Source organism: Coccinella septempunctata, chromosome X, assembly GCF_907165205.1.
Source record: "Coccinella septempunctata chromosome X, icCocSept1.1, whole genome shotgun sequence".
Classification (NCBI taxonomy): Eukaryota; Metazoa; Arthropoda; class Insecta; order Coleoptera; family Coccinellidae; genus Coccinella; species Coccinella septempunctata.
Window position 1 is genome coordinate 1,759,831 of NC_058198.1, and position 19,922 is coordinate 1,779,752.

A 19,922-nucleotide genomic window follows, 5' to 3' on the forward strand; every position below is an offset into this window, starting at 1 on the left:
GGTATCGTAAATTCATATTAAATTTCGAGAATTGAGGAAAAAAAAACGATACCTTCTTTAAATACCATTCAGCAAGATGGTCGATATTCGTAAAATTCAAATCTTCTTCGACTACTGCGATCTTACTATGTACCACAAGAGAACTTCAAAGTGCATTTTCTGGACGTTTCCGTTCTTTTCTTTAATGTCGAAAAAAAACTGCTCCTGAAAAATAAATCAATTTAGGAATTGTTTAGAAGGGAGAATTAGGAGAATATTCAATGGTGAAAGGACACATTCAGGATTCTAAATCAAAGTCCATACAATTTTATATGCGTCATTATATTTTAAAATCTATATTTAATATGAAAATATTAAGAGCATTTTGTGAAATGTTCAAATTATATTACAGAGTTGAAGAACAAACAGTCATATTCGCTGAAAAAATAATTATATTTGAAAATAGAGCATATCGAAGGTTCACAACAGAAAAGTACAATAAATAAAATGGTTCACAAATGACTGTTAAATAAAAACTAAAAAAATGATTTAACAATATTATTCACCTCTCTTATTCGAAGCCAGAATTTTCCGTTTCAAAGTATAAATCGTGAATCAAAGCACAGTTTCAAATGAACGGATGAAATAAATTGTCTTGGTCTTACGTCAATCCACGTTTGCATCTATCAGTGGACAGGCGGTAGGGCCGGTTTTTTTTTTACATAGGGCAACAACGGTAACATATAATAACAATTTTATATCTTCATAATTACAAACAGCAACATTCAGCTGTAGGCTCTACCGAGTCAATACAATTGACCCACTTTATTACAACTAAATAAAGATTATCTCTTCTAAGTGATGAAACTTTGATTTTGGATGGTCAGTACTCCAGACAGAATAGACTTACCAAAGAAACTTCTGGTATAAATAGTTAAGCACGATCTCACTTTGAAAAAAAAAACAGATTCTTGAATAGCTTCCTAGAGAAGTTTCACATATTTCCTACCGAATTGGTAATTATGAAAAGGGTCGATTAAAGCTAACTGCCGAGATAATTATTACGTAGGGGATGAAAATTGACACTAGTCAATGAATTAATATCTCTGTGATGAAAATGATCAATTTGATTAGCATCAACAAGACTCATAAGTGATTGAAAATAAGCTTACACCTAATAATGACTAGAATAGGCCGCCTGATGAAAACTCAGCCGATTTTAAGCACAATTTTGACTATAACTATAATGGTAAGAAAGAAGTCTAAATAAATCTTATCTTTTTTAATGAGGCTGTATTAGTATATATACTAGTCCCATTTTACGGAACCATACGAATTTGAAGTAGATCCAAATGATGGTTCATAGTAGGTATAGAAGTTCTACGAGTTGAAAGAAAAAACAAAGTGAATAGGTGCAAACAGTACAGAGTTGAAGAACACCAGGAATATTTCATGGCATTGCTATGTAAGTCTGGATAACCATATCAAATAGTTCATGAACCTAAAACTAAAGAACTGTGCCTTTAATCAAAATACATTCTAATACACAAAATCGTGTATATACATTTTTTTTTATTTTTCCTTAATAAAAGCAGTAGATCTAAATACAACAAAATTGTATAAGAGGTGGCAGTTACTCGATCCAACTTAAACGTACAAAATATAAATTTGTATAGTCGAGTTATTTACAATATGTGACGTAGAGTCTCGGGAATTCCTTCGACTTCTTTTCTGTCTATCAAAATAATAATGAGGCCGACGGGGCCCTAAAGAAGTCCACGACTGAATCCAGGAGACTCTAGTAAGATGTTAGGGGTGCTTGGAAGTGTCTGCCACCTCCCTGCAATTTGGTAAACGACATCTGATGATACTATTTAATGCGAGCCGAAATCAGTTTTGAGACGAAGATGCGCAAAGCCTACCCGTTCAAAATCTGGCCGCACGGACAGTGCACGGAATCGGTACGGCGGACTATGTTGGAGTGCACAGCATAGGCACACCCTCGTCTCCAAGCCGAACTAATGTTGGCATTATTGTTCACTTAATTCATGTCCACAATGACAGAAATTGTAGCAGCCGTGGTCGATACACTCTATGGTAAAATCCCACTAAAAGTGTCATTGATTCAATGACAGCACGAACACGGATAGGGGTACGGAAGTAAAATCAGTTCCTGCTCGCGCCACCTTGGCTATCTTTGAAATCGATTTCGATAAAACTGAGTTGAAAAAGGACGGGAGTGAGAGAAACGAAAGCTAGACCGCTGTCTCGGTGTGACTGTGGGAGGACAATCGCTCCACGTCTATCTCAGGAATCGTCAGTTCGTCCGGGATGTTATCCGCATATTCTATGGAAGAAGTTTGGGACAGCCTCTTTGAAAGAGATGTTTGTTTACGCAGTACCTCGGCGAGGGAAGTATTGCTGTGCTCGCCGTATCGAGCATCTAGGCCTTGACGGAAAGCATTAACTACTCGTATCTGAAATGAACAAGAAACAAAAAAACAGGAGGAATTAAAATCAGAACATTCCCGTTTCGGAGTAAATAGCAAAACTGAAGTATGCAACCAGCCTAATGTTCGACCCATCTCGGTTCCCAATTACAATTCATGCATTACAAAATCACAAAATGCTCTAATCCTTATCATTTAAGGTAGCCAAATTCAAATCATATCTTCTAAAAGCTCCCATAAAAACAGGAACAATTTTCGAAAACACAGAACAAGTTTTATCTAGAAACAACTTCCAAAATTACATTGCAGAACAATTGTATGATTTTAACGAAGCATTTACCGTTCACGTTTATCTCTAAAATATCATTCGTCACATTCAAAAGTTATGGGAGCTTTACTTGGGAACCAGAATCGAACAGAAACTCACTTGATAATGAAAAGTACATGCAAAAATTTAAAAAAACAGATTATGCTGACCACATAATCTATAATAGCATGAGAGTACGTGTCTTTAATGTTTAAATACAGCACTGCCATAAGAAGTGTGTCGGTGTGAACGCTTGAACATGCCAAGTATTTTGAGCAGGTTGAAGCTGAACATTTAAGATTAATACAGACTAATAAGCTGGAGTCGGATGCCTCAAGTAAGACCCATCAACAATGAAAAAAAAGACTAGAATAGTCACTAGTCTCAAACTATCACTTATATACCCATAAATCTATCTATTTTAGAAAAAATAATATGGAATGCATTCCGTTGAATCCAGAACTATACTAATAATTCTGAATAACATATTTTGATGTTATCAATTTCTTCAAATGCAAAAAAAATAGCAATGAAGAAGTTGAAACCATCAGTTACATCTTTAGTTTTCGATTTATATGAAATTGTTGATGTAAAGAATAAAGTGATAATAAAACTCGTGAAATTACTTTGGTTTTTCATTGTATGGAAGACACTGACGCATGAATTGAGGTGCTCGAAGCAAAAGCTATCAAGTTATATTTCATGCCAGTATCTTCAGAAACGGACAACCAAAGCTTGAGACGTTTTCTTTCGATAGAGTTTCAAAATGAATTTGGATCCTTGCGTTTGTCATAGAAGGGTGGTGGTGAATCGTATATGGTAGCAGATCAAGATGTACGCGTTCAGACTTGAATTATAACCAAAAGAAAACGGCTCTAATAATCTGGGTATACGCCAAGCAGGTGTCCATAAGAAATTGAAGGTTTTTGAAATTTGATCAAAAAAGACTTGAAGCAGAAATTCCCCATAATATTTATATTCTAATACTACTGACAAGCTTCAAAATACTCAAAATTCGATATTGTTTAAAGATCTCACGCAGCGATCTCATTCTGTGAAACAGACCTTGAAAAATATGTGCAAATATTAGCAAGATTTAATACGACCATTAACCCCACTTGAATAGGAAGCCGTTTCTTTATAAAAAAAATAATGGAAGATTGGGACCTAATAATTTGCATGATTTCAAGTACGATGAGTAAAACACGTATTATCTTTAGTGATAGAAGCTGTTGGGAACACTTTGCACATTGAGATGATAGGTATAATGTTATGCCAAATATTGATTCCGTAGTTCCCATATATGCAATGAAAACTGATATAAACCATTCAACGGAAATTCATTTTGCATTCGTGAGAAACACGGAATTGCAATTTTAGAATGAAATCGACAATTGATTACTTACGGTTACTCAAGCTACCAACCACTGAAAACATCGTTGTATCTTCCTTCGATCTCAAAACAACATTGAATTTTGAGTACTCAAAAACATTGCATTGAAAAATTTTATGACAGATCGCTAGAAAGAATAGTGCACGAAAATTTCAATGAGTGAGATTTCAAACTACAAGAGGGTAAGAAGAGAACACGGTTCTACAGAGCTATTTCCTTTAAAGGTTTTGGGATTGAAAAAAGGAGGTACTACTCGATTATATTCTTCTAACGCAGTGTGATGCAACCAGCAATAGATAGCGATTTCAATTTTAAAAGACAGAGGAAAAAACATTAACCTACCAAATGTAGCTTCTTTGAGTTTTCAATTAATGAGGATGTTTCAAATTGAGTAAAGGAAAAGTCATACAAAAAGGGGATGAAGTAAAAATTAAAAATGCTGATTGATGATGGTAAACGAAAGAATTTATGATTGGAATAATAATTTTAAAACAAGTTATTAATGAAAACCATTTCCAACCCCAAATTTTGAGGTTGAATCAAGTCATTTTTTCTTCTTTGTGTAATACCCTTGTAACAAAAGGTTTCGCCACTGAACTTCATAAGAAAAAGCTGATTTGAAAGAAGTATCCGTAATGAAAATGAAGTTCGGAACCAATTCCAAGATGAAACATAAATGTAATTTCAGAAAGCAAAAATAGCTAAATTACAGCAAACCAATAGTTCATATATACGAGCACGTAGGCAAATTAATTGGTCCTTAGGGTTTGAAAAGCTCAGTGCTTGAACGATTATGTACTTCGTATGCATTATACAGGCGTTGAAAGATTTTATTCAGCAATAGTTATGTTTGAACCGACACGTCACAAAGTGGTGGAATTCGAAATTTTCCTGTTCAGAGTAGAAAAGAAGGGAGCTCTCATGAAATCGTGTACACTAATCTTCTAGCGAATTCCAAATTGACTGTGACACAAGTTACAACCAACAGACAGGAATTTTCGGTTAGTTCAGAGTAAACATTAATGGAAATTTATAGTGATTTCAGTGAGCGTGCGAAGCCTGAGTGACTCTCTTTCGTCTTCGGAGCAAGCAGTCGGATTTATTCATACTGGGTGACTTGAAACATGGAACTTGCAAATGTTCACAAATCAACACAATTTAAATTATCTGAGCACCACTTAAAAACACACACGAATAACAATAGTCAAATACATACAGTCCTTTACCAGATATTGGTTACTTTGCTTACGTGATTTTGCCCCACCTGTATGTATGTATATGGTGGAATTAGTACACAGAGAATTTTTAAATGTATATCATAAACACATAAAAAAGTTCTAGTAAAACATGATCTAGCAAATATAAAAAATATATAAATTAAAGAGGGTTGTGTTAATTTCATGTTCAAATAGCTTTCATCTAACACATGTATTTAGTATAAAAAAAAAATAACTGGATAAGTCGGCATAAGAAATGGTTTCGAACATTAATCATTTTAAGTAATTCTCAAAGAATAAAACAACCTAACAAGCCTTCTACAGAGACTGAACACACTAGAGCTCTACGTATAGAGGCCAGGAAACTCAGATAAAAAGCGACAGGCATTGTGAATTCATAAAAAAAAAGGAATATTATTTTATACCAGCGATGGTCGATGTGATTATCCTTCTATTAAGCCACACTTACAGTTCCTTAGTTATCAGTCGTCAGACTGTAAATAAAGCGCTATAGTATTAAAAATTAAATTGGATAACCAAGGAAAAATTCTGGAAGTGGGCGATTGTATCTATTCCGACACTGAATCTGAATGGCCGCTTACTCGTTTTGAGCTATCTTATGCATCTGTGACTACGTGTAGAATATGAGAAGCATGCTTCGTGCCAACAAAAAAGGCGAAACCTAATAAAAGACGAATTAAATGATGATGATTAATAAGAATGACTAGAATTTTTCACTTCCTCCACATGCGTCTTATCACTTAGCAATTAACTCTCTAGGGATGGAATTTTCAATTAGGATGTATAATGTGCGGATCTGTACAGTTTTAGCTCCCCAAAATATACAAATGAACTCAAAAGTGTGAAATTTCACCTTCACGTTCAAGTCCCGAGGTTAAAAATGCAGTTATAATCTACATATTTCAAATTTTGTGTTTTACCGATAGAAAGGAGTGAATAAAATAGTACGTACGATATCCAACAACTCTTGAGATCTAATCGAAGTTCAAAATATTTGCACATATAAAGGACCCTATCATATCCAAATGAAATGCTATAGACATCGGTAAAAAAATGTTTATTTGAAAAGGAATAAAATTGAGATATTATTTCCGAATATCTTTCTATCTCTCATAGTCGAGAAAATATTATAGAAAAAAGCATTTCAGTTGATTATGAAGTTATCTAATAATACGTGTCAATAAGATTCTAAATGAAGGTTTGAACTAAGATTTTGAGTACTCTCGAACAAGTTGCCTAAAGGTGGTTTGGATTGTACTAGCATATCGCCATGTGAAAGCAGTGAAATTCGGCCAAACACAAACAAGAACAAACAGCAGCACACGGTTATATAGCGGACAGAAAGATGTAGGAAAGCAGCTTACAGCTTGGTCAGTGGAGCTCTTGCTGTATGGAACTGGAATCAAACGTTCTTGCAATTCACCACCTATCACCTTCAAGAGTAAAGGGTAATTTAAGTTAAAAAGAGTGGTATGATAGATTGGAAGATACATACAAATAGATAGTGCACAAAATAAGATAGATCAGATACTACTAGGTCAAGTAGATAACTGAAAGAAGCTGTGAAGGGCTGTTTCGTTTTTCAACTATTTTGCGAGGCAGTCAAAGACTCGTTCACAGTTGATTCCGTTACAACCCCTACAGTAGTTGCAAGGTCAGGTATCATAAATGAACACGATATTGTAGTGCTTTAAAAGTGTTTTGCGATCAACAGACACACGATTGCTCCAAACGTGTATCAAATGTGGCCCAGTGCCGGATTATAAAATTTATTCAGATATCAAAGAAATAAATAAATTACTAGTGAAGACATTGTTAATTCGGAAATGAGAATAAAAAATCTTATAAAGCGAACTGACGAAGATAAACAAATACTATTACCCGTGCGGAATTATCCTACCTATCTGTGTTTCTTCGAGCAAAGCATATATTCAACAAAAATATATTCAGTAGGATTCTGCGTAATCGAATACATAAAAAGAAATAATTGTATGTACATATTATACATATGTGTATATGCTACACCTATGTATATATACATACAATCATTCTTTCCAAGATTTATCATCAAAATACAAAGCAATAAAAATGAATCAAATATGTTAACAATTTTTGGCGAAATACAGAATACGCAATGACGACTCATAGATGCTCATTTGGAAGTTTCTGAGTGAAAAATAAAGAACAGTAGTTTCATAAATATAACTTTGTTTATTGAATTAGTTCGAATATAACTTTAGTACGATAGAAAAAGACAATTAAAATGCTTATTTACCTTCAAACCAATCATAGACGTTAGATTTCGATTGATAATGATAACACTCATTCGTAATTTACAGATATCAGGGGGTATATAAAAAGTTTTATATTTTCCATTACGAGTATTTTTTCAAGTAGTGTTTTTCGCACATGTCCTTGACGATATCCACACAATGCAATTGACTCGCAGTTCTTTGCGTCATGCCAATCGTGTGTTTACTCAATACCATTAATTTGAGATGTCTAAAGTCTATCTAATTTGATCTAATATATACATTAAATGCTACAATGAAAAATAAGTATTCAAAAATCATCGATACTTTTGTCAAGTAGTCTACTTAGTGCTATGCTATGGAAAGAGGGATTCGAAAGAGACCGAAGGGGGTGTTGTGATAGAAGAGACAGAGAAGACAAAGAGAAATATAATAATTGGACCAACTCCAGGTGAAATGAAGTCTCGAAAATAATCTTCTCAAATCCTCATTTTGAAATAGGGCCAAGGTTACATTACTGAAATAACACAACCCAATCCCCTGTGAAAAATTATAATTAAACTCTACAAAATGAATGAAATGAAAATTAATGATGAAAAGCAATCCGATCGCTCATACGATAGTTATAAAAAATTCAAATTGAGGATTAGACGAAGTTGAAAAAAGAAATGCGTTTCCTGGAAGGAGTGGTCTTTCAATAATTGTTGGGATAAGAGGAAATCTGAGTAGCGTTTTAATGAACACAAATCGAATGTCATACGCATGCGTGCTCGTCGGACAAGAAAGTCTACAACATAATAAGGCGACACAACGTCACTAAATGCGAGTCTCATGCACGGGTTTAGGCAAGTCCGAATTAGCAGGGAGATGGTAGGGCGGGAGCCTCAAAGTGTTCGGGGACAGCAGACGATGCTGATCATCGTTCTTCTGGGCTGATTGTTTCGGGTCCTCGTCAATGTAAGTGATGTCTGAGAGAGGTCTGGGCGGCCAGGGCCCCGTGTGACTGCGCGAGCTGCGCAAACTGTGTAAGCTGTGTAAACTGTGTACTGAGCGTCTCTCCTCCAGGTCCTCCAACGTTGACTTGAAAGCTCTGATAACTCGAAGCTGCAAACACAGGGAAGCAGGCTATTCATGAGGCTGGGAATCGCATGCATTCGCTCATGCCACTCTCTCTTTTTATTTTTCTTGCTATGAATGCGTTCACACATTTGTGTTAGTAGAACCCTTTGCCAAAACCGTCAAAACATTCATGTTATGACCATTATGTATTCACAAAAGAAGTATCTTTTTTCAACACAACCTTCAGAGAATGTTTTCTTTATTGTTAGTCCACCAATACGTTAATCGAATATAATTCTACAAAGCAGTTAGTTTTTTTGTGGGGAAATCTCAACAGAGGGCATATTTATTTACTCTTCAGAAAGTACAGAATAAAATTCGAAATGCATCAATTGAATTTATTCCCTCATGAATAACGTATACAAGCGACGGCAAAAATATCAATTAAAAACCGAATATTCCATATAATCTGATGGGAAATTCATGAATTACCTTATCAACCATGTTTTTGAAGAAGCGAAGATCAATAATGAGAAATGAATTTCGGTTCACTTGTATCTTACTGGAATTTAATGATTTCTATTATACTCTATATATCTAATAAATGTTTTGTTTTCGTCTGTCCATCTTGTATAGTATCTAAAAGATTTTTTCCAACGTTATTATTAACTCTATAAAAGTCTTCCCTCCCATTGAAAGCTTTTGTTAACATTTCTCATGAGAGCACAATACTTCAGGCACTTTTGGAACATTATAATAATTCTATGAAGATGAGTGTGATAAGGTTTAACAAGATAATTCATCAACTTGATAAAAATTCGGTGCGACATTAACATTTGGTTCGATGTAATTTCAGTAGATCTTCCAAGAAATCACGAACAATGAGTTCACCCAAATATGGGTGACTTGTATACCTCTCAGAGCATTATATGCAGTCCCAAATACATTAGTCACATTGAATAAGATCATGGACACCTGGGTAAGGGTTAGCGAGTGAAGATTGATCGAGTTTATTTTCCAGTGGCTGTGTTGTCTGATATGCTTGCTGAATTTTCCAGTGAAACACCTTCTTAACGGAGAATAATAATGAGCCTCACAGAGCTGCTACTGCATAAGGATGTCAGGCAAAATCGAAGAGAGGGGGTTAGGGATCTACTCACATCACAGAAAGTGTAACATAACCGACATCGCAGTTTCATTCAATCAATACAACAGCTAAAAAGCGTACTACAAGCTACGTACTTGATTACTGCGACATGATGCAAGCCAATGATCCTATACTTCAGTTTCTCTCATTGGTTCTGATGGCTGGCAAAGAAAGTTCAGTTAACATTCAGCCCCATCAAGCAGAGCAGTGTATTGATATGATTCGGATTACAAGAAGTATTTGTTCTCATAAGAGAGTGATTTCTACATGACGCAATATCAAACCATTCCAGAAATTACGAGAAAATTCAGAGGTAAGATATAAATGATACTAACAATATCATTGTTATGACTCTGAACACTATTTTGTTCGAACATCCCATGACAAAAATACATAGGTATCTGTGAATTGTGCAACGTTCCTTGAAATTATTGGGTGTCAAAATAATGTTCTTCCATCATACTTTAAATGATAGCAAAATTAACTTAATAGAACCAAATTTTTTCACATATCTGAAGTTCGCTGAAAATTGAGAAAATGTTTTCAGTTTGGAATTGTTTGATCTGAAAGTTTTACTGATGGAGGAGGAAAACTTCATCCGATTCGTGCATTGTGAATTAGAGAATCTGGGGTGCTCCTTCTATTTCCTATTTATCAAGAAGTTTCATCAGCTACAGGACAAGCATACTATCTACATTAATTCTCTACAGAAACACATGAAAAAACGAGAGAAAATCGGACAAATGAAGCCTGAACCAACTGTGAACCGACCAAGAATAGAATAAGAAGTACCAACATGCAATAAAACTTTTTGAAGAGAGTAGAAACGAGGAGACTGAGTTGTTCAGTGCTTTTTCTCGCAGAAGAAGGATACACGTATCCGTTTTTTCATCTGGGGGGAGAAATAGATAAGCAACCATTGCGTTCTCAACCTCGAAGGAAATATGTTTTTCTAAGACAACACAGCCATCTGGGATGAGAACTTACACCATAAGAAGACGCGATTAGTAAGGCACAATCCGATAAATGCATGCACTATTTTTCTTTTCGAACAAGCTATGTGGTTGAATCTGAACAAGATATACGATACTTGACAACCAGATCCAATAATTTATAGAGGCTGTCCTATTTCAACTTTAGTTTTACAATAACATGCCCTGAGAAAATCTCTTATTTTATCTTGCTCCAATTGAAATGTTCAAACTCAAAAAGACCACAAGGATGAATTCCAAATAGGGATAAAAACAGTTATGTATCCTTAAAAAAAGAATTATTTTGTGATAACACTTCTATCAAAAAGATACATTTGAAACAGAACTTTCGTTCCAGAATGACGTTCTTTAAAATTCAAACATAGAATGAGAAACTTTCATTTTGGAAAACTTCCCCAAAAAAATTCATCCTTGATAACACTTTTAGTTAGTAATAAGGAACAAAAACCAAACAGTAAGTGGAGACAAGCTAGAGAATGTCACTTATGGAAATGATGGCTGAAGACCTAGATTTCATTGATTCAAAAAAGAAATGATCACAAATTATTTGCATACACTATCTACAACGAATGGAACTTATCTAAAATTTTGTGTCGACTAATGGGTTAAAATCTACATATATATTACTTATAGCTTTGAGGATTGTAGTTGGGTGCTTCCTAACAATTTATAATTTTGATTCTTCTTGCAAATTGTAATGGATTTTCTATTCCAACACAATGAATATTTCTGAATAAAAAGTTTTCAAAAGAATAATAAAGCCTGACATGTTACGTTCATTTACGTTATCCTACATTTACTTATTAGGCAACATTGTTCTGAAAAAACTGTTCTTGAGGAATACTTCGAATGAAAAAGCAATTTTGAGGAGTTACTAATTTCAAGTTGAAATAACTTATGGTTTTGATGAATCATTTCCATTAGTAACGAATTTCATATTACTTTTTAGTTTTTCTTAATATTCCAGACGGAATAATAAGAATGAGTCCACAAAATGACGAACAATTTTCCAACAAGTTAATGCAACATGCTTTAACCCAGTTACACATAATGAGGCTAGGTTTGGGATGGGATTGAGGATGCTTTAAATTTGTTCGACCAACTACCTTCATAACTTTACTCTGCTCATACACTCACGCAAAAAATGAAATGGATATAAAATTGAGCTGAAACATCAACATTTTGAACTATCACCACCTTTTTTCTTCATTTGAAGATTTCTTAACAAGCCATCTATTTCTTCACTGATTGAAGGAAACTGAAAGGTACTAATCGATAAATGAGTTCAGTTTTCTCCATGAATGTATTTGTTCTGATGAGTAGCTTTTTCATTCCTCCATTCAGTAACCTACCTACTAATTGCACTTAATTGCCCAACAATACAGCGATGCTTGCATCTGTGTTATCCACAATAATAGCAAGCTATGATGAAAGCACTAACAGGCCAATAAGTGTTCAATAAATGAAAGAAATAGCTGATGATACCAAACATGGTAATTTTTTCTTGATAGATGTTTCATCCCAATATTCGAATGAAAAACATGATTGGGCTGTATTGGTGAACATCTGGTGAACCAAATTATCTCCATATATTCAGTGGATTTATTCATTACTGTGCAAAATCTTACCTGTGTCTGCAACCTAGTTAACCCTCTAATCCACAATATTTGGCCAGCTCTTGGTTTCTTATCTGAATCTACATCAAATTTCTCCTCACCTATGTTGATAGCTTCTGTATATTCCTCAGGGTGTCCCCTTCCCCATCTGAAAATTTTATTGATAAAACATGGCACATTACAATATGAGAATTCCTTTCGAATCGTTGTCACTTACGAAAGAATTTTTGGTAGCTTTCGAGTAGGAACTGTTGTTACAAGTTGGCCCCATAAAAGGGTTCCAACACCGAAAAATAGACACCAAAGCCACTGTTCCAGAGTGAGACTTTTTGTGGAGAACGCCAATCCTCCCCATTGGATTATGAAAACCTAAAAAGGCCGAGAATGTTTTTGGGGTTCAGTTTTCAATGAAAAGCAAGGACGACAGATGTTAACTGTTCATATTTGCCCCTTTTTACCTGAGCCACACATGTGCCTATCCATATCGTGTAAAATATTGGATTCGTGAAAATTCCCTCAAACACATTACGTTGTCCATGGATTTTTCTTGCGTTAAATTCATTGAAAAGTGTCATCATTACAAAGGAATTAAAAATGACGGTAAAATGTTGTGTACGTCCTGAGTCAATGAGGCCTCTTCCACTCTCAATATCCAATAACCTGTCACCTGAGAATGATGTAAATTTATGGATAATGACAAGTTCATTATTTCAGATATTATGCGTTTTTTCTCTTACCAACGAAAAGTAAGGCAAATATGATGGTAAGTTGGTAAATGGCTTGACCTAATATATTTTTCATCATGGTCCTTGAGATAAGAGGTTTTGTTCTACCGTACGGTTTCCTCAATAAAAGATCTGAAGTTGGTAATTCTGTGGCTAAAGCCAATGATGCTAGTGTGTCCATAATCAAATTGACCCACAACATTTGTACAGCCTGTAAGGGGGAAAAATCAGGAAAACCTTCAACTAAACAGCAATGTTGAACGACCAATGACACTTACCTTCAAAGGACTGTCTTGCACTGCACAGGCACCTATAAATGCTACAACAACAGCAACAACATTAACGGTAAGTTGGAATTGCAAGAACTTAGCTATACTATCGTAAACATTTCTTCCCCACATAACAGCTTTAACAATACTACTAAAGTTATCGTCAGTCAAAATAATATCTGATGCCTCTTTGGCCACATCAGTACCAGCAATACCCATAGCGAATCCGACATCGGCCTTCTTCAGAGCTGGACCATCGTTTGTACCATCACCAGTTACAGCAACTACTTCGCGATTGTCACTTATTTTACTGTCTATTATGCCTTTAACCAATGTGTACTTGTCAGTTGGCGAAGATCGTGCTAGCACCCTCAACTTGGGCCACACCTTGTCCAGTAGATGTTGCTGAACCTAAATTGAAAGACATTTCGTGTTCAGATGAACCTTATGCCAAAGGGTATACGCCATTCAGATATTTACCTCTCCAGAACTGTCTCGGATCCTCTTATTGAATTCCTTGCCTTCCAGAATAAGGAAGTCTTCATTTGGCTTAACGATTCCACATTTCGTGGCAATCGATCGAGCTGTGTTTATGTTATCACCAGTGACCATCCGTACAGTGATACCCGCTTTCTGACACTTTCGAATTGCCTCTGGTACTTCCGGTCGAACAGGATCCTCGATACCGACCACACAAATGCATGTTAGATTATTTACGATATTTTCCTCGTCGTCCCAGTTTGGTTCACTTTCTATGTGTACTTGATTTATCTCAGCTTTACCAGGCACAAAATCGCGAAAAGCTACACAAATAGTTCTTAAACCATCACTGGCCATAGGTTCGATAACTTGTCTCAGCAGACGTTCTTGCATATCCCTTGTGAATTTTTCCAGTCGACCATCATGGCCGTATATGAAGGCACACCTGCGGAAAATGGCACAATGTACTTTTGTCTTGAGCTTCAACAGGGAAGAAACAAGCGCACAGCATAATTTTTTTCTTCTGAGCATCAAGCTGGAGGTTTTCTACGAACAAATTTAAGAATTACTCACTTGTTTAAAATTATTTCAGACGCACCCTTTGTGTACAGCCTGTATCCACCCCCTTTCTTGGGTATAACGGTGCTCATCGACTTCCGCACCGAATTGAAAGTGTACACCTTTGTGAGAACCTCTTCGGGAATATCATCTCTTACAGTTTGATAACTTTTACCAAGGCCCATAACGAAACCTAACAGAGCACACTCTGTCTTGTTACCGACTTGTTTGGGTAGATCGTTCGCTTCGTCTGGCGGCTATCAGAAAAAAATTTTGCTAGTTCTAATACATCACGACAATAGAATTGAATGGACGTCCAAAGGAAGTCCGGTTTACTAGTATTTTAATGTCATAATATTTACCATAACTCGTGATGTATAAGCACAGTTCACGGCCACACCTTGAACAAGCAGGTTACCGACATGAGCTGGGATATCGGAGAATTTTGGCATTGTTTTGCAGAGTTGTTCGCAGATGTACGATTGCACAACTGTCATTCTGTTCGTGGTAAGTGTGCCCGTCTTGTCGGAGCAGATGGCTGTGGCATTTCCCATTGTTTCACAAGCGTCTAAATGCCTCACTAAGTTATTATCTTTCATCATTTTCTGTGAAAAAAAATTAAGATTATTGGGGCCAATTTTCGGAGATGAAGTCCCATCGGCCCTATACACTATACACGGCCATTTTATAGTGTATGGGGCGCTTTAGGAGGTAGATAGATAGATAGATAGATAGATAGTGATGCTGAATGATCAAATAACAAACTAGATGGTGAAATTCAAAGCTATTCGAATGTCTCAAATAATACATTATTGGATGGCATTTGGGATGACTTGGATTAGATATCATTGCAAAATAGTTATTACCTTAACACTGTAAGCTAGTGACAGTGTTACGGCTAGAGGTAAACCCTCTGGTACGGCAACAACAAGAACAGTAACACCAATGATGAGATGCCTCACCAAATTACTGGCATACGCACTATCCCATGGTTTTTTCTGGATCACGAATGTTGTTACACAGAAGTGGACAATCAGAATGACAACAGTAAGCACCGCAATCGTCGATCCTGCGTACCCAATCTGAATGGCCAGCTTGGTTAGTTTGGCCTGTAAGACTGATTTTTCCTTCTTGTGACTTTCGGACGCTTGTTTTTCGGGTGCCACGTGATTCTCTTTCCCGTCTTCTTGAGGTGCTGCGCCATCCAGTTTATTGATCACGGGTGCTGGTGAATTCATGTGGCTGTTTCCTGTTACGTTTTCTTCTTCACCTAACGAATACAACAGTCGATAAACCGTGTGGTTTTGTCTCGGAATGGCTAAGTATGCCGTTAACATGAAAGCATGCAGTTAATATTTCCAAAGGGTCCACAGTTCACAACGATCTGAATGAAATGTAACTCGGTCTCAGTACTGAAGTAGCACCGATTTCGGAAATCGCAGAGAAAAACTGTTTCCAGCAATACATAGCTTGAATTGGTCTAACGACATATAACAATTGTTCGAAAAAGAACTCAAAACGAACCAATTTCATAACTATCCCGTTTTTATTTGCATAATCCTTTGCTTGAATGAAGATTATAAAAAAGAGAAAAAATCAAGTGAACATGGAAAAATATAAAAAATAACTTCTCGCAACTGTGGACCGGCTAAAAAAATAAATTCAGATTGTGAAATTTCAAGATGCAAAATTAAGAGAAATGGTAATTAAAATAGGGTTTATTCACCTGTGAGACTTTTCTTCTTCCGCTGCTTTTTAGCTTCTGTACAAAAACACATGCAAAAGGAAAACATTAGCAATCTCAAAAACAATTCCCAGAGTCCAGATATGGGGTAAAATGAAAACATCACAACATAATTCTTACAGTTAATCTAATGACATGGTGAACTTGGTACCAGCAATATTTCAAAAAAGTGCCCTCACAGTTGTGTGACAACTTCATATTCAATCATTTGGATTTTTCTTCAAACTACTCAAGACCAATGAGGTATTAGAGAAATTTCCATTCACACAATTGTGGGGCAGAAAAACAGGGGGGGTAAGAAATCTACCGTTATTAAGTAACACAAAAATTCTCGCAGGAAATATTGGAATCAGTCGTGTTCGTGTGTTCATGCGGATTATCACTGTTGCTCCACATCAGGGACTAAGATTCAACTAACAAAATCACCTTCTAGAAATTGTTCAGTTCAAGAATAATGTATGTGGTGATTGAACTGGGAAAACATAAATTTCAAATTAATTTTGGGCTCCATCGATTATTCAATACATATGTGGCGATTAGTTCCAAAACCAGTTCAATACATCCCCAAAATTCTTATTAGAGAAGCCACAATAAAAATTTCATAGTATACTTTCATGAAATTGGAGTATTAAACTCTCAATGGTACTAGTTATTCTGAACCATTGGAAATTTGCGAAAAATTATGATTGAATGGGTTTCGAAACTAATAGTCTCATATAGAAGACAAATAATAAAAACATTGACTATTGGCCCTCATCATTATATACATAATTGATGTTAGACGGATAGAAGTCCGGTTCAACTGAATTTTGTGTGGATTGAATATCATAATCGTTGGAAAGAAAATAACAGTAATTACGTTCAAATTCCAATATACATCAATTATTGCGAGTATCAATACGATATAATTCGGTACTTCTAGTAGTTGAGTATGCATTCAAATTGGACATTCCAGTGTTTGAATTTCGAACGAAATTTTTCTGAAATTCATGGATTTATAAGGAGAAATCGGCAAACATTAAATTTTGTTGGCCAATCTTGATCAGAAATAATGAATCCACCATCACAGATGGAAATTTGAATAAAGGCGATGATACATTAATGAAGAAGGCCATATTTCATGAACGTGACCCAGTCGATCGAAATAATAAATACTGAGGAAATAGATGTTCTCGAAATTTAACGAGGTGTAGAGAAGGAGTGTGAGTACTTGTATGGAGCACTCAGATTCTTCATTTTTGAAAGTGGGTCTTGGAGGAAATGAACAATTAAAGATGACAAGGGGAAAATACGTAAATCAAACATTGACAAAACACACATGCCTACGGTGGACGGATTCAATATACCTTTCTTCATTTTCTTCACTTCGGCCTCGTGTTCGTCCACTGCGGCTCCCAGAAGCGTGAAAATGATGCCGGCCTGGGAGTTGACACCGACCGCCGCCACCAGCATTTTTCCTGAACCTTCCATTACGTGGGTACCGGATAGCACCATTGGATCGAAGCTTTCTCCTTTCTTGACATGGTCCGATTCACCCGTCAACGATGATTCATCAACCTTTGAAAGGAATCGATACTTGAATATCGCCCATAATTTTTTTCAGACAAAAAATGTTTGGATGTTCTGCATCCAACACGTTAAACATGACAAGAATCAACCAATAAGTTATTTTTTTAAGGGGTACAGGGGGTTTAGAATAGATCTTTACCTTCAGGTCATTGGACTGTATGAGAATACCGTCTGCAGGTAAAAGGTCTCCATATTTAATTTGGCAAATATCACCAACCACAATATCACTAACAGAAACTTGTTTAACTTCACCCTGCCGAATGACAGCGAATTTATGTTCACCCTCGATTCGACTTTGTAAACCCCTAAATTGCCGTTCTTTCGTATAATCATTGAAAGCAGTCACTAACACTACAACAATAACAGATATTAAAATAGCTAATCCTTCGATCCAACCATGTGACGTTTCATCTTCACTATCTGAAATAGACGAAAATACATTAATGTTCAACTACCACCGAAAAAAAAGGAAATTATGCCAATTTTTTAACCAGATGTTGGAATTGGAGGATTAATACTTACGATCCCCTTGTGGTGGCGTATAGAAGGAAAGACCTAAAGACACTATGGCTGCTACTTCTAGAATTATAAGTGTAATATCTTGTAATGCTTCCCATACTAATTGAAGAAACGTCTTCGGGGCTTTGGGAGGAATCGAATTTGACCCGAATGTTTCTCTCCTATGTTCTAAATCTACTTGTGACCCGCTAAGACCTGTAAAGAAGGAGAAATTCGTCTAGACACAAAATAATAGAAGGAAATTCTGACTGTTAATGGCCCAGTGCTTTGAATGGATTACGAGCCACGTCATTTCGAAAAATCATTGAAGGTTATTTCCGAAAGTAAGATCCACCAGACCATATCTCCTATCTGGGATTACCATCTAAGGATCTTACTTGCTCTATCATAGGAAAAAACATATTTACAGACATTACTAATGATGCTACACGTACTTGAAACGAATGAAACAAATTGAAAAGTTAGCAGTGGATCGTATTTAATCGACTTTTTCATATTGTTGATTCGATATTTTTTAATAATATGAAATGTATTAAATTTATGTAGAATGGGGGTCTATCTCAAATTATTTAGAAGCGTAATTGATATTAATCCCCATTCTACTTAGAGTCCTAGTTTAAAGATAAGCAAATCTTGGAATTAGCATGCACACACAAACTTTTAATCCAATCAAATACGATCCCTCAAATGCCTTCGAATCAACGATTTCTGATAAACTTAGACTCAGAGGTTGGTCAATATGTTACTTTCTTCGAGTCTTTTCAACTTGTTTTCATTCTTTGTTCGGTTTCGATTATTTCAAAGTTGATTACCTTCACTAGGCGATGTGTATAATTTTTTACAAATTTCTTGTACTCCTCCTAAATCATTAACTTTGTTTATTCCTTCGCGACCTCGATGTTCCATGAGGTCGCGGAGTTGTTTCAAAGTAATGCCATATTGGGCGGGACGGCCGTCTATCGTAGCCATTTCTAACAGCTAAATCTGAAAAGAGAAGACATACAATCATTTTAGGTTGTCCCCACGACCTATTCGTTCTACCATTTACCAGGTTGACAAAGGTGAACGCGAGATCAAAAAATGTACCCATAGCAGAAGGTGCACAAGCTAGAGCAGCTTTCTTGAGAAACACGAAAAATATGTGGTAGTTGGGTCGTTATGAAATTACAGGTAATTGCTCACTCTAATTGTCTAAACAGGATTTTTACGGAATTCCTATTTTTGCACTAGTTCTACTGACAAAGTTTAAAAGAATTAGCAAATAGTTCTTCAGATAATTCTAGTTGCACATATTTGTTTGGCTTTTCGGTACAAAAACTATCCCGACAAAGTATTGATCTCTGAATAGTTTGCTTATCGATTATTATGGATCATAGAGGTTACACTATGTACATATATACAATAAAATACCAACCAACTCTATAGAATCCCAATAATTGAATTAATTCAAACATCCTATCTTCAAGTTCAGAGCTAGTAACGAGAATCAGGACCCATTATTTACACATGACTGTGTCTACCACCAGATCATGAAATTCGAGCAGAAAAACGTGTTTTTGCAACAAACCGTCATCACTCCTTTGTTGAACGTCTCTCACAGTAGCCGAATAAACAAGCCATCCTTG

The 19,922-nt window shown here is 35.8% G+C and overlaps 1 protein-coding gene across 11 annotated transcripts in view; it reads right to left on the reverse strand.

Annotated features, from left to right (window-relative positions):
* Nucleotides 1–302: 302 nt before the first annotated feature.
* Nucleotides 303–19,922, reverse strand: part of LOC123321475 (plasma membrane calcium-transporting ATPase 2) — a 31,432-nt gene continuing 11,812 nt past the window's right edge. For 5 of the 11 annotated variants that reach the window (XM_044909100.1, XM_044909097.1, XM_044909098.1 and 2 more), the window contains 17 exons: nucleotides 19,110–19,281; nucleotides 18,301–18,492; nucleotides 17,918–18,198; nucleotides 17,556–17,766; nucleotides 16,192–16,227; nucleotides 15,332–15,735; nucleotides 14,828–15,070; nucleotides 14,481–14,722; nucleotides 13,908–14,352; nucleotides 13,437–13,838; nucleotides 13,171–13,369; nucleotides 12,892–13,100; nucleotides 12,651–12,802; nucleotides 12,446–12,581; nucleotides 6,732–6,800; nucleotides 5,370–5,393; nucleotides 303–2,456 (listed from right to left, as the gene is read on the reverse strand). In XM_044909100.1, the coding sequence (XP_044765035.1) occupies nucleotides 2,235–2,456; nucleotides 5,370–5,393; nucleotides 6,732–6,800; nucleotides 12,446–12,581; nucleotides 12,651–12,802; nucleotides 12,892–13,100; nucleotides 13,171–13,369; nucleotides 13,437–13,838; nucleotides 13,908–14,352; nucleotides 14,481–14,722; nucleotides 14,828–15,070; nucleotides 15,332–15,735; nucleotides 16,192–16,227; nucleotides 17,556–17,766; nucleotides 17,918–18,198; nucleotides 18,301–18,492; nucleotides 19,110–19,266 (3,624 nt within the window). In that variant the 5' untranslated portion in view covers nucleotides 19,267–19,281 and the 3' untranslated portion in view covers nucleotides 303–2,234. Of the gene's footprint in view, nucleotides 2,457–5,369; nucleotides 5,394–6,731; nucleotides 6,801–7,558; nucleotides 8,724–12,445; nucleotides 12,582–12,650; nucleotides 12,803–12,891; nucleotides 13,101–13,170; nucleotides 13,370–13,436; nucleotides 13,839–13,907; nucleotides 14,353–14,480; nucleotides 14,723–14,827; nucleotides 15,071–15,331; nucleotides 15,736–16,191; nucleotides 16,228–17,555; nucleotides 17,767–17,917; nucleotides 18,199–18,300; nucleotides 18,493–19,109; nucleotides 19,282–19,922 lie in introns of those variants that run through there. The other 6 variants (XM_044909103.1, XM_044909106.1, XM_044909104.1 and 3 more) reach the window with 6 other exon arrangements.